This window comes from Nannobrachium achirus, assembly GCF_963921795.1.
Source record: "Nannobrachium achirus genome assembly, chromosome: 1".
NCBI classification, from domain to species: Eukaryota; Metazoa; Chordata; class Actinopteri; order Myctophiformes; family Myctophidae; genus Nannobrachium; species Nannobrachium achirus.
Genome location: NC_137810.1, coordinates 40,105,291 through 40,119,887, shown reverse-complemented (window position 1 = coordinate 40,119,887; position 14,597 = coordinate 40,105,291). Strand labels below are relative to the sequence as shown.

At 44.6% G+C, this 14,597-nt stretch overlaps 3 protein-coding genes across 8 annotated transcripts in view; 1 reads left to right on the top strand and 2 right to left on the bottom strand.

Annotated features, from left to right (window-relative positions):
- fryl (furry homolog, like) overlaps window positions 1-2,662 on the top strand; it is a 135,941-nt gene extending 133,279 nt beyond the window's left edge. For all 6 annotated transcript variants that reach the window (XM_080734613.1, XM_080734615.1, XM_080734614.1 and 3 more), the window contains one exon: window positions 327-2,662. In XM_080734613.1, the coding sequence (XP_080590739.1) occupies window positions 327-579 (253 nt within the window). In that variant the 3' untranslated portion in view covers window positions 580-2,662. The remainder of the gene's footprint in view (window positions 1-326) is intronic.
- Window positions 2,663-4,231: 1,569 nt separating this feature from the next.
- zar1 (zygote arrest 1) lies at window positions 4,232-7,267 on the bottom strand (the record flags this gene model as incomplete). Its single annotated transcript, XM_080729101.1, has 6 exons — window positions 4,232-4,375; window positions 4,461-4,535; window positions 4,611-4,703; window positions 5,083-5,323; window positions 5,833-6,020; window positions 7,028-7,267. The coding sequence occupies 6 exons, from the start codon at window positions 7,265-7,267 to the stop codon at window positions 4,232-4,234; spliced, it is 981 nt and encodes a 326-aa protein (XP_080585227.1).
- Window positions 7,268-10,096: 2,829 nt separating this feature from the next.
- Window positions 10,097-12,788, bottom strand: slc10a4 (solute carrier family 10 member 4; the record flags this gene model as incomplete). The annotated part of the gene is made up of 3 exons (XM_080737044.1): window positions 12,436-12,788; window positions 11,832-12,042; window positions 10,097-10,639 (listed from the first exon to the last, which is right to left on the bottom strand). Exons 1-3 carry the CDS (start codon window positions 12,780-12,782, stop codon window positions 10,097-10,099), a joined length of 1,101 nt encoding a protein of 366 aa, XP_080593170.1. The 5' UTR covers window positions 12,783-12,788.
- Window positions 12,789-14,597: the final 1,809 nt, after the last annotated feature.

Here is a 14,597-nt window from a genome sequence, read left to right as displayed (position 1 = left end):
GAATGCCTGGTGGTTTTGTTATGTATCTTCATGGCTACCAGCTCAAAGTAGAATATAAAACATTGTATCAGATCATACTGTTGCTTCTGTAACTAGACATTCTCCAGGGGGTTCCCAGCTAAATTGTTGATAGTTAGGAACCAAATGGACACTTACGAGTCTATAACTCTGAGAGCGTACAAATTAGAGTTATGGGTGTCCGACTGTCCGTGGCCCTAATCGATGCCAAACTAGGGGTCCTTGAAATTGAAAACGTTTGATGTTTATTATAGAATTGTATCAAGGTGTGCACTAACCCTAAGCACCACCCTCCCCTCCTCCAACAGGTCTTTGTGGCCCAACGACATCTTCGGCAACGAGTCAGACGATGCGGTCCAGACGCTGCTGCACATTTACTTCCGTCACCAGACGCTGGGCCAGACGGGCTGCCTGGCGGTGGTGGGCCCCAGCAGGGACCTGTCCCAGGCCAGCGGCCGCCTCATGGAGCTCAACCTGCAGATCCGCCAGGCTCTGAGCCAGGCCCAGGCCACCCAGAACGCCAACACCACCACTATCACCACCTTCAGCACTGGACTGTAAAGGCAAGCCTGGACCACACCGCACCAGACAGGACGATCACAGACCCCCTCCCTTCTCCCACCCAGACCTCACCGAGGTTGGGGAAGCGGGGAGGAGGGCTTTGCAGGAGGACGAGAGAGACTCCACCTATAAGGGCTAAAGGATGTGTGGGCATAACTGTGATATATACAGTATATATATATATATATATATATATATATATATAAATGACATCTATGAATACTCAAAGCTAACTTTTTTTTTTCCAGACTAAGCCAACTCGTAAAATTCAGCTGCAATAAGTCATGTATGATTGGTAAATGAGGCTGGCCCAGAATGGTGGGATGTTGATGAAGATGATGCAAAAACTAATGTTTTCTTTTGGTTTTAGTTCTTTTCTCTTTGGTCCCATTTAGAGAAAAAAAGGCCTATCTGGGCCTCCGGTTCCTGGCTGGCGGCCTTGTTAGCCCCGGGCTGAGAAAGAACGGGGGTGAAGCATGCGGGTCGATCCGGAAAGGAACGTGCGCGTGTGTGTGTGTTAGAGAGAGAGAGAAAGAGAGAGCGAGAGTGTGTGTGAAAGAGAGTGATCATATTCATAAGCCAACACGTACACAGTATAAAAAATAAAAAAAAATAAAAACTAATAGGAAAAAAAAAACAGAGTTTTCAAAAGCATGCTTGAAAGAGAATAAGCACTGCAAGAATATTTTTTTGAGAAATGTATTTTTTATTAGAGCTAACATCCTAGGTTGTAAATGTTGGGGGTATTTAACATGGAATTGTGTGACCCCAGGGGAGCTGTTTTCCTCCACCGGGGAATGTAAAAAGAGAAATATATATATCTGTTTATCGACCTGCTTTGAGAGGAGCGTTGCCTTCGACAGAATCTCATGAAACTCACTCTTGTTAACCAAATAAGTAGCTGCCTTTAGAGACTTTACGACCGTGTGGCGATTATATATCGGACACTCCCTTATGCGCTCACACACACAATGCATAGAAGTTGCCCATGAGTGCAGACTTGGCTACAAAACCCATTATGGAAATACATCAATAACTTATTTTACTCTGTATATATTTTAGAGAGAGAAAAAAAATGTATAGTGTAAAACCAGTATTTTTTTCCCTTGTACTTTTTTGTGTAATGCACTGTTAATCCGTAACAGGATGGTTTGAAAGCTAACGTGAGAAGAGACGACACGAGACCAGACTTGAGTCACTAAACACCATCGTAATCCTCAAATCACACATGAAACTTCGACATTTCCCAAAAAGACTGGCTTGGTTTTTGGACGGCTGCTGTTTTGCAATGGAGTTTGGAGGTCTTGTGGGATCGGACACTTCACCAACAGTCACATGATGGTGATGGGGAGGGGGGCTGTGATTTGAAGTCTCTTCTCCTATTGGTTTGCTGCAGCCTGGCTTGATTTTATACTTTGTCGCGCTGGCGGTCGTCGTGCGCCAAAAATAGCCGATCTACAAGCTCACAACGCGGCGGAACGCGCTGTGAGCTTATAGATCCGTTATTTCCACCACGTGACAACCTCCAGAGCGACAAAGCATCTAAATCGGGCTAAACCGAGCCCGGTCATATGCATTCCTTCTCTCACTGTGATTTTATTTTTTTCTGTTGGCCCCTGCTCTCCAATCGAAGGCCCTTGATGCCTTTCTGATGGGGAGATGGAGGTTGATGTTTGTCCCATGTTGGCTGCTCCCATCATACAGCTGTACTCATTGCCTGACACACACAACTACCGTACCAGGGGGTTTGAAATGGCTGCCATTGAGACTTCCGCCATGCTTTGTGAAAAGCGCTTCTTCGCTGGCCAAAAACAAACTGCAGGATTATGAACGGATAACCTAAAGGCGTCGTGGAATCTTGTCATGGCACATTGTATTAATCACTGTAGTCATTCCTCACAGAGAGCTTTTTTTCTGCTTGTCTGGTACAATTGAATGCTGTTCTTAATTATTTAATGGATATATTATTTACCTGGAACATATTGTTTTAATGTAGAGGAGCATTATACATTTTTCTTTTGTTTTTTTTTCTCGTTCACTCACATACCAGCCTTCTCTCTGGATAAATAAAGAGCTGATCCTACAGTAAGCCTGTGTCTTCAATGTTAATATTGTTAAAGGGTCACTGGTTTTCAACTCTTTGTAGCAGGGGACCTGCGGACTAGGGTTTCTAAACACTGGGTTCAATATTTACCCTAATACCATCCTTCAGTGTTTTAAGTCCCACGGTCGGTCTGTCCAACAATTTATTCAAAAACCACTTGGAATGTGCAGTATTTTCACCAGCCCAGACTACCAAAAGATGGCCCAAAGCCATGTTTTTTATATTTTTTTATTTTGGCTCAGGGACCCCCATTCATTGACTGCTCCAGTGGATTGCCAACTCGTGAGTGTATAAATTGACTGAAGTCAGTCTGTAGCCTACCCATTGCGTATAGTTTGAGAACCAAGAGGAACCTTTCCTCCAGAGCTACCCTCAGGCCAAAGTGTCAACTTGCTGTGTGGTGTCACCGCTTTTGGTGACCCTACTGCCTTTACTCTGGTGCTGGGATTCTTTTTTTTCTCCACTCGAGACTCCCAAGAATGTTCAAAGTTTGAACTTCTGATTTGGTTGTGAGCAGTACAGCCTCTAGGAGCTGCTAGTGTACCAACCCAGTACAAGGTTTTTAATTAAGATTTTCTTTAAAAAGTTAATTTTCATTATTCAAAATGTGAAACGTTCATATCTAGATACAGTGCATATGCAGTGAAATATACAAAACCTTGTTTAATTTTTCATTATGGCATACAGATCATGAATATCAAAAATATTACGAGAAGGATTTATAATGCAGAAATGTGAACCTTCTGAAGTCAGAGTTGCTTCAAGTCGTGTGAAGTTTCCACAATTTTAATCAATCTGTACACCAGCAGCATAAGCTCCTAGATAAGGATTCTGTTGATACTTGACATGAATTGTGTTGTCAGCCAGGGATTAGAAAACTATACAAAGGACAAAGTATTGCAAGTATAAACAAGTACTGCATTGTGACTTAATCTTGCCCATTCCGTGGTGCACCACTGCAGTCATTGACACCAGTATAGCCCTACCAGCAAACATCACGTTTTAAAGGTTCATCTTGGCATTTATGTTGAAGCTCATGTAGACGTTGGATTCTCTATGAAGCAGTCGAGACTTGAAAGTAGAGCTAAAGCAATAGCCCACAGGTTTGATGTCTGGCATTTTCTGCTTATCACATTTTCATAGCATTGCAATTCAAAGAAAATAAGAAAATCTTGTTGGTTGACCAAGGTTCACGATTACTTTACTCGCACTTTGCAAGTTGCTCTATCTAGTCTAGATAAAGAGCATCTTCCAAATGCCCAAATGTTAAGTTAAGGCAGCCTCACTGTTATATAAAGCTGACAAAACACCATGCATATCCTAGCGTCATTTTAAGCACACCAACAAAATCCAAAGTAGAGTGCTAGGTCGTCCTTTTATTGCACATTTACAAGTGGTGCATACTTTTAATTTCAAAACGCAAAAGTAAAGTAATGAAGTCCCCCGCCTTCATCCCAGGGGCCCTGGTGTGCATTGCAGGGTCTCCCCGAGCAAAAGGACAGCGGCACCAACGCAGGTGTGAATGGGCAAAGTCCGATGGATTCAGATTCAAATTATGTACTTGAAGCTGAAGGTACTGTCACAGGAGAGCCGTTTGCCCTTGCACCTGCCGCACAGATCCTGTCTGTGGGGCCGTTTGGGGTCCACGTGGCGCGGCGTCACCTCACAGGAACAACGCGCCTTGTTGCAGGTCTGGAGAAGAGAGAAGGTACTAGGTTAAGAACTGGACCTTTATAAATGCTACTTGTCACTTTGTATTGCACAAAACATTACTTACATGACATGTGATATCTTCGACACGGTATGGATTGAAGTCCTTTTGGCATTTTCTACAGAACTGCTTGAAATACACCTGGAAAGACAAACATTGGACTCACTCGACAGAAAGTGATAGTTCTAGGACAATGGCATTCATCTTAATGCTTACCTTATTGGTGCCATGGACGCACCACACATAGGCGCTCTCCCATCGCAGGTTGCAGTCTTTGCAGTGATAATATCCGTATTTCTGTTCTAGAAACTAAGGGATGAAAAGTAAAAACACAAGTCACAATCTCCTTTAGCTCTTGAGTCGGTTAGTGATTCTGAACCTGTGCGGAAAAAAATATACAAAAGAGGAAAACACTTTCAAAATAACTGATCTACAAGCTCACAATGTCTCGCATTGCGAGGTGTTGTGAGCTTGTAGATTTGCCATTTCCAAAATATTAATGTGGAACAGAGTCAAACTAAATTGATTGCCTCAACCCCTACACAGGGTGGGTGTCCCCAGTTAAAATATGTTTTTTCATTGGAGGAGGGGGGGGGGGTCGCGGCCTGAAAAGGTAGAGAATGTCCATTAAAATCACAAATGGAACCATATGGACCCATCCATTTGCACAGTCTGTAGTGAAACTCACCTGAAATCTTACGCGGCCCTTGGTGATCAACTCCGCCTCAACGACAGGTTTGACGTCTTCAACCTTGGGCTTCTTGCGTTGCCCAGCAGATTTGGATGTTTTCGCCTCCTTGTCGTTTACCCCTTGGTCTCCACTCTTCACTAAAGCTTCAGGTGGGTCGTCAGGCAGGTCTCCAGTCTGCGCCTCACGGTCCGCTTCTCCCGTCTGCTGGTGGTCTTCTGTCACGAAGGAGGTGACGCTTCTATAAGTAGGTCACAATTATAACATTGTCACAATTTGAAATGTTTAGGTTTTCCAATAGTAGCGGAAATAGCAGAGAGCTACAAGCTTGCGTCATGGCTCCACATTGTGAGCTTGTAATGTTTTAATACAATTGAATGCACTTTGAAGGCAAAAGTACACAATTCCATGTCAGTCTTTATACAGTTAGTCATATCTGCCCTATGCAATGTTTGTGCACAGTATCTGAGGGATTGAATGTACAAGTCTCAGAAGTAATGTTGGAGTGCCCGTTGGGCAGATCTTTATGCCCATATATGGTGTTCCATGTTGGAGTGCCCGTTGGGCAGATCTTTATGCCCATGTATGGTGTTCCATGTTGGAGTGCCCGTTGGGCAGATCTTTATGCCCATACATGGAGTGCCCGTTGGGCAGATCCTTATGCCCATACATGGAGTTCCATGTTGGAGTGCCCGTTGGGCAGATCTTTATGTCCATACATGGTGTTCTGTGTCCAGACAACCCTAGTACCTGTAGGCGATGGGGGAATAGACAGCCAGGGTGCGGGGGTAGTGCACGCCGCCCACCGTGGCACTGCTGTTGTTGGGGGGCGTCTGGGGGCCCTCGTTTCTCCGCTTACGCAGCGTGTCACGCTTCAGGGCCGAGAGGGTCCGCGGGCCGATGGAGCACTGGACCGACGCCTCGGTCTTGGGGTTCACCTGCACCAGTGGTGTAGAGTAACATCATGTATTCACTGTACTTAAGGAGTAGTTCACACCCAAAATGACTTTCTGTCAATTACTCACGCCATGGAGACTTGAGTTCAGTAATAGTTTGTTGCATGCCTAAGACAATAATTTAATTACAATAAACGTACCCTCAATGATTCCGGAAGGGGACCCAAAAGCATTTGGGTCCCTGTCGAGAATCAACAGGGGTAAATTTACTATAATCACATTTTTGTCTTAGGAATGCACAAATTAAAAAAATATATATTGTTGAACACAAGTCTCCATGGTGCGAGTAATCAACACCATAGAGGGGGGTGAACTACTCTTTTAAGTACAATGTTGAGGCATTTGTTCTTGATTTTCCAATTTCCAGTCCTTTTACTGCTATGCCACTACTCAGAAGTAAATGTAATTGTACTCTACTAAAGCATTTGTGCAGATTTTGATTACTAGCCTACAAAACATACACCAACCACTTCAACCCTATAGGCCTATACATTTTGGCAATTTGAAAAAAGCAGATCCACAAGTTTGTAGATCTGCCATTTTTCATTAGAATACTTGAAAATGGGACATCGTGCACAATGAGTACTTTTACTTTTGGTACTTTTAAGTACATTTTAATACCAATAATTATACCTTTGTATTAGTGCATTTTTTAATTCTGGACTTGTAACAAAGTACTTGTAACAAAGTATTTCTACATTGCAGTAGCCTATTGATACTTTTATCTGAGTAAAACACGCGAGTAGCCTACACTACTTCTCCCAGCAGTGGCGTCAGTTCAGCAAAAGCCAAGGTATGGCAACATGACTGGTGTCTTCGCGTGCGTGCAAGACACCAGTCATGTTGCCATACCTTAGCAACAGGCGTGATGAATTTATTTTAAGAAGTAAATTTTATCCCCCCCTCCTCCTCCCGTAGCCAAGGTATGGCAGCTGCCATACCTTGCCATACCCAATTGACGCCTCTGTTTCCCAGCCACCACCACTGACCTGCACTGACACATCCTTGGTGTTGGCCTTCCTGAGCCTCGGGGTGAGCTTGGGGTTGATCTGAGACAGAATGGACTTGAGCTGGGCGCGCTGCTGGTTGTTGAAGGCCTCCGCGTCCGCGTAGTGGGAAACGTAGTTCTTGTACTTCCAGGCCGCGGCCTTGTGTTTGGGGTAGGACCTGTAAGGGTTGTACGATGAGTAAAGGTAGCCGTCCATTGACTCGTCTCCGTACGAAGCCATTTTTAGTTCAGCTAGCCCGGCTCTCCCTGGCGGAACGGGTTAAATAGACCACCTGGTCCGGTCGCCATCAGGCCTGATTGTGCTCAGGTGCGGGCCGTGGGACGGCTTTCGAGCAGCCAAACCCTGTCTCTGTGTTAATTTAACTCCCAGCCAGGGTGTAGTGTAGGCCTACAAGCTACAAATGGAACGAAATCCGGTCCATTTGGTTCCATGTGTACGCCCTCGGAGTTAAATTAACATTCTTTTTACAGTGTTGTGTTCCTTCTCCCTGTGCGTAAAAGGCTCAAAGTAGGCCTACCAGCGTGTTGCAAGATAGCCACAAAACGGTTTCCATACATTTAGAACTTTTATTTGGTCGATATATTTTCTCGATATACATATGATTTTATTATACACAATTGTCATTAGTAGAGTCCTGTTCATTGAGAGTGGTTGATGGATTGGCACAGGCACAGCGTGATCCAAGTCCTGCGTTCAACACTTGACTGACGAATCGATTGCAACGCAGTGGCACACAGTCGCCTTCTGTTGCGCGCGCGTACACACACACACACACACACACACACACACACACACACACACACACACACACACACACACACACACACACAGTGTTTTAAGTGGTTCTCAACCTGTGGGTCGGGACCCCCATGGAACGCGACAAGACTATAGACCAATTATTTGTTTACAAACATTGAGACTGAATGCACAGCTGACTGTATCATGTAATCAATTCCCAACAGATCCCCAAACCTGTTGTTTTGGGGAGCACTGGTTATTCAACCTCCTCTTGTGTGCAAGTGAGGTGCTCCCATGGGTGCGCCCTTATCGAGACATATATACTTCATTGCGCAACGGTATTCCGCGTCACGAGTAGCTGATATACAAACTCACATCGCGTCACCAATGCAACCCTTCTGAGCTTGGAGGTCTGCGCGCGACACCGTCGCAGGACGGAGCATAAATTAGGCTTCATGGATTGCAGCTGGGCGAGCAGTAGACGCTCTGGTGATCCAGTGGATCGGGTGGGTGATCAAGAGGAGCGCTCCCTCTGTTCTGATGACGGTGAATGGAGGTGGGGTTTGAAGGACAACTGTTTTGAATCGCTATTATTGTTTACAATCAACAGAAACTAAGGATTATATATTTCAAGAGTGAGAATTTACAGTAAAAATCCTAAATATTCTTCCTCCACACTGGGAGAAAAACGGCATCTGAAAGTTTGATGGAATGCATTTTTAAACACGAGTGCCATCCATTGCATCCTATAACGGTGGGGTTCATTTTGTGCCGACCCGCGTGCGCATACTGGTTTATATCAATGTGACGTGGACCATTAAGGCATCTATGGGGTAAACTTTGGTGACGTGGGTCCTTGTGATGAGCACAGCATGTTGACAATGAATGACAAGTGCCCGTGAATGTTTTTTTCTCTCTTCTTCTTCTTTTTCTTCTTTGACAAATGCCACTTTCCCATAGACGTCATGATGGAAAGTGATCTAGTGCTTACAGTAAATTTCATTATAATATTTGAACCTGTCTGAATTGCAGCGTTTCTTTAGAAACATTGAAAGCTTATGTAACCTATGTAATGGGAGCATGGAGGACTGAGACACTTATAATAAAAAATAATCTAATTCCACAATATCATTTTTGTTATTTAAGGAAAAATTCAAATGCAATAATTCATTAAAAAATAAAATGAAAACCACATTTGACATTTCATTTTCAGACTCAATCTGTAGCAAAGTAGACAATATTTTAACGTTAAACCAAATTTAAATGTAAGATCAACAATGTAACCTGAAGTCTTTGACCATGAAAAGTCTGCTTTCAGTTTCATATTGTTTAGAAAATGTATTAATTTTAACTGTGACTTAAAGTTGTACCATGTAACTTTTTTTTATAAAACAAATCTTAAAATTGTCCTAACTGTTAAATCGCTAAAGTTTTAGAACACCCACTCCGTTATTTTCAACTTCTGAAGCCTTCTCTTTATATGTTTTCTATGATCCTGGCCGTGGACCGGATTTCGCGCCAAAATGACGTAATCTGCATCATCTGTATACATTGTGTATACGTTGCCCAATCACATCGCCGATCATGCACACATGGTACACTACCGGCCAATCACAGCTTATCTGCTCTGGTCTCCAGGAAGCGCCTCCGCTTGGCTACAGTGTTTACCATGGTGAAGGATTTTAACCTCTTAATCCACAAATCCTGGCCAGAAAATTACGTTCTACCATGCGTTCTACCCCTCCACGGATTACTATCGGTCGCGGTGGTTTGCGGCGCCGCTCCGGTGGTCCGCGGCGGTGGTCCGCGACGACTCCGGCCGAAAAACGTCCGAAAAAAGCAATACCGCTACTGACCACTAGTTGAACTTACACAGTATAGCTTTAAGTATTGCTTGCACAAATAGAAGATCAGGTTACATTATTAAGATTGGAAGATTTAAATATTCGATTTGAATTAACATTTATCTATTGCCCACTGTACAGTATTTGAAAAAAATAACAGTGTTTCCGTTTTCATTTTAAAATGGTCATCATAGAAGTTTGTGAAAATGAAAGTTGAATCATTGCATTTCCATTTGAACATTTACTCAACATTGAGTGTTAAATGATGGCATTGTTATACTGTACATTTTCATTCTCATGTTGCCTTGTCCCCTATAGGCTTCCATATTATGACGTATGAAGCACAGCTTTTAATTCTTCTCCCTGGTCCGTCTCTGGTTTATGACAATGAACAGAAGGATGATTCATCGTCACGTGATATGATAACAACACAGCAACGTCACACAGCCAGCCAGAGCCAGGGACACTAAACAGGAGTGGACCCCGGAGGACAGGGATCCAGCGTGATGGCGCTGGCGTCGCTCACCGTCACCGCTCCGTAGGACGACTCAAAGTCGCCGTCGTCGTCCTCGAACCTCTGATAGGAGATGTCCCCGGCCTCGCCCGGCCCCCCCACCACAGGTGGGAGGTCGGGCTTGTGCAGGACCTCCTTCCTGTACATCCTGTAAGCCAGGATGAAGATGCCGGCCTCGGCCGCCTGGAACAGCGCGTAGAGCAGCGGGAACATGTACATCCCGCCCATCAGCTGCGGGGGGAAGGCCAGCTTCAGGATGGCCGTGCACAGCTGCACGTTCTGGCAGCCCGTCTCCATGGAGACGGCCCTGCGGCTGCTGGGAGGCAGGTCGAAGGCCACGGCCAGGCCGTAGCCGGCCGCGTAGCCGCACGCCGGCATCAGGATGGCCACCACGTAGACGGAGGGGGGGATGGTGGACAGCAGGTCTGGACCCAGCAGAGCACCGGTCAGGATGAACAGCAGCACCAGGGTGACCAGGAGAGACCACAGGGACACCTGCATGGAGGAGGGAGGGGGAGGGAAGTTTGTGAAAATGAAAGTTGAATCATTGCATTTCCAATGCAATGATTTAATCAAGCTTAAATCCCATAATAATCAAGCTTAAATCCCATAATATTGATTGACCCGAGTCCCTCAGGGCTTTATACTATAGGGTATTTTCAGTTTTCTGTTATATTGTGGAGAAAGCTTTCGTTGAAAACAGACCATTGTCAAGCTCACAATGGGGTTTAAGTGGTTAAATGGTTCATATTTTAGATTGTAATTAGAGAAAAGAACAGCTGAGTGTTAAAATATGTTAATATAGTTTTAGTGATTTTTATTTGAGTGGGATGGCATGCGGACAGGTGGCTAATTATGTCTTTTTAGACACAATAAGCCACAATTGCTTTATTACTATTTACTGTAGGCCAGATGTGACTTATTGGGGGCTATAGTGGCCTACAGTAAATAGTAATAAAGAAATCACTGGCTTATTGTCTAAAAATACATAATTAGCCACCTGTCATCATGCCTCCTCCCACTCAAATAAAAATCACTTTAACACTTTTCTTTTCTCCAATCTAAAATTTGAACCCTTGTTGTAAACAAAAGTTGTTCTTTTGATCAAACTAATTAACTAAATCGGTTGTCCGAATAATCACTCAGAATATAGACCTATATAATATAGCCAGGCCTAATCGATAGTATAGCAGCCCTACACGCACGCAGGCAAGGAGCCTGCACGTGTCTCTGTGCCCCTCCCTCCTGAGAGCATCTGTTATCATGTTGAGAGGGAGGAGCGCTTATTTACTTGACAAAGTGCTTATGATGTCACTGTGCCCTGCTGTCAGTCTCCTGGGGAATTACGCAATGCGCCGTTGCGCACAATAATTCTAAGCATCCAAGTTCTCTTTCCCAGTCTCCCCTTAATTTAAAACGGACACAAGCGCTTTCTGCAGGTTGCTCAAAGGACATGGAACTCAAATATGCCCCTGGGATTTATTGTGCTTTTGACAATCAGCTCATTTATCCCAGTTCTCTGTCATTCTTATAAATTAAAAAATATATATATTAGAGAAATGCTGTTCCAACTTGCAACAGAAGAGTAACATTCTCTAATGGTTGTACGGAGATGGCACCTGGTACTGCAAATTATTTTATGACTCATATTTTTTGTTTTGTCAATCAATCTATCTGTCAAACTCACCTTTAAAACGATGTCGGCTATCCGTGTGTAGCGGTACCTCAGCGCGACCCCCAAGCCTATCGGGATGAGGGTGCTGCACAGGGTCAGGATGATGGCCCCGAAGGGCATCAGGTTGACCACGGGCGTGTTGATCCACGCCCGGCTGTAGATCCACAGACACAGCGGCATGAGCACCAGAGCCAGCAGCGTGGACGATATGGTCATGATGATGCTGATGGGGAGACAAGGGGACAGATGAGGAGTCTCCAATATGATCATAATATAATATATATGATAAAATAAAACAGCGTTTGATATTATATCTTGAAGTGATTCACTTTAATCAACGTTTAATAACATTTGGTTTTACAGAAGAAGAATAAAAGCAATTGTGGTCAACTTTGGAACCGTGCGTATTCTGCGTAATGTGATGCGTAAAAACTAAAGGCTACGACTCTTGTGTTAACAGTTATAATAGAAGTAGCCTAAATAATAATAGGAGGACTTTATGTGACTAAGAAATATTGTGGCCTATATGGTTGAATATATTTTGTTTTGTGAAGCCCATTTATAGGCCTAGTAAAACAACGTATTTTCAAAGTTGGAGCTGTTGCGCGTTGCCTACCTCAGATTCATCTCGCCGTGCACCAGCAAGGACATGATATTCGACAGGTTCCCTCCTGGACAACATCCACACAGTAGGACGGCCATGGCCGCCACATCATCCAGGGAGAAGGTTAGGGCCAACAGAAAGGCCACCAAGGGCATGATGACGAACTGGCACACGAGCGCCAGCAGCACCCCGATGGGTCTCCTGATCTGCTCCCCGAGCTGGCTGACGTCCACCGTGCACCCCAGGCCCAGCATGGTGAAGCACAGCACCAGGCCCACGAACACGTTGATCCCGTGACTCAACGGGGAATCCCAGAAGGCAGGCATCAGGTGAGTGGCCACCGACGGCGGAGCTGCCATGAGCGCAGTCCTGACAGCGTTGGCAGCCAGGAACGAGGGCTCTCCACCACCGGCTACCCCGAGCGTTTCCATCACAAAGTCAGAGGAGTTATCCATAACGTTTCCCTGGAAAGTGTCGTTGATATAAAACGCCATTAAGCCAGCGTTCGCACCGGAGCTCTCCATAGCGCAACGGAGGTATAGACTCTCCCCGCGGGCGGCTTCTCTCTCCGGAGGTGTCCGTGCATGAAATGAGAGAGAGAGGTTCCCCTGGCTGGTGACGCACGGTGTCTGCTGCGCACTATTCACGACTGGTGGTCAGGGCAGGGGAGGCTCCGGCGGTCAGAGGAGAGATGCTTGATGATGGTCCCTCTTACAGACAGTCTGGTGCCACGGATTGGCTCCCTATAGCTGCTGTGGCACACACAGAGACGCGCGCGCGCGCACACACACACACACACACACACACACACACACACACACACACACACACACACACACAGGCACCCTGCTGCACTCATTCCGTTCTCTTCATTTAGGGGGAGAAAAATGTTGTAATACTTTATTAGCCATATTAGCCGTTATTTTAACCCCGAGGGTGCGCAATTGAAACATTTGCGCACTCTGAGTTAGGCCTACTTACAAATGAGTTTAAATCTGAATAAATTAACAATGAGTATTTATTTTATTGTGTAGCCAATTAGTCTAATAATTAGACTATCCACCAATTGGAATTTGCCATTAGAGATTAGGCCCACTACATTAAATGGGACTTTTCAATATAGCCTATAGAGACTAATTGCTGTCAAGTGAAACTGATAGGCTACATGTTTGTTCTATTTTAGGTACCTGATGTGATGGTGGAACTGCATGGTTCAGAAACAGCTGTGCGCTCTTCCGTGCGTCGAGTATCTCCATAAAGTAGGCTAAAAACGGGGATGTTCTTTATATTTGTGAATCGACTTCGAGAACCTGGTGGTTTCTTTTGTGCCCGATGCGATTTCTGTCTGTTGTTGTCAGTCAACAATCAGTTTGCGCCTGAAAGTCTTCTTCATTGTGGTGGTGAGGAAAGAAAGAAAGTGCCATCCCCAGGTCCAGGTGCTTATATGGGGTCCCAGCCAAGGGAATGAAGGGATGGTATTTGCCGCTCCCTAGCGTTTGCATTTAACCATAACATATTTTCTCCGCCTGTGACTGTTTGTAGTCCGAGCGTTTCAGGCAAAGATCGTGCACTTTATGAAAGAAGCATGACATTTGGCACACAGTTAGAACATGCCATAGGGCCTATGGAACATTTTTGGCTATAGGGGCATCGCAGATTTGTCTTGGGAAACTTGTGGGAGCCAATCAAAGTTGCTCTCATAGACTTTACTATAGAGTAAAATAATACAACAAATAAATATGCTTTAAGTAGCATGTGAGGGGTCAAACTAGGTGTTTTTCCGCGATTCTGAATCCAATGCAAGCATTTGTTTTGCACGAAAAACATTCCTTTCCGAGAAACGGCCGCTACAAAACTTTGAAAAGTGATGATTCATCACAAAACTTTAGCCCACGGAATGTTTTTCCTGCAAAACAAATGTTTGCATTGGATTCAGAATCCCGAAAAACACCTAGTTTGACCCCTCACATGCTACTTAAAGCATATTTATTTTTTGGATTATTTTATTCTATAGTAAAGTCTATGAGAGCCCAACTTTAATTGGCTCCCACAAGTTTCCCAAGACAAATCTGCGATGCCCCTATAGCCAAAAATGTTCCATATGGCATGTTCTAACTGTGTGCCAAATTTCATGCTTCTTTCATAAAGTGCACGATTCCATCAAAATACTGCCC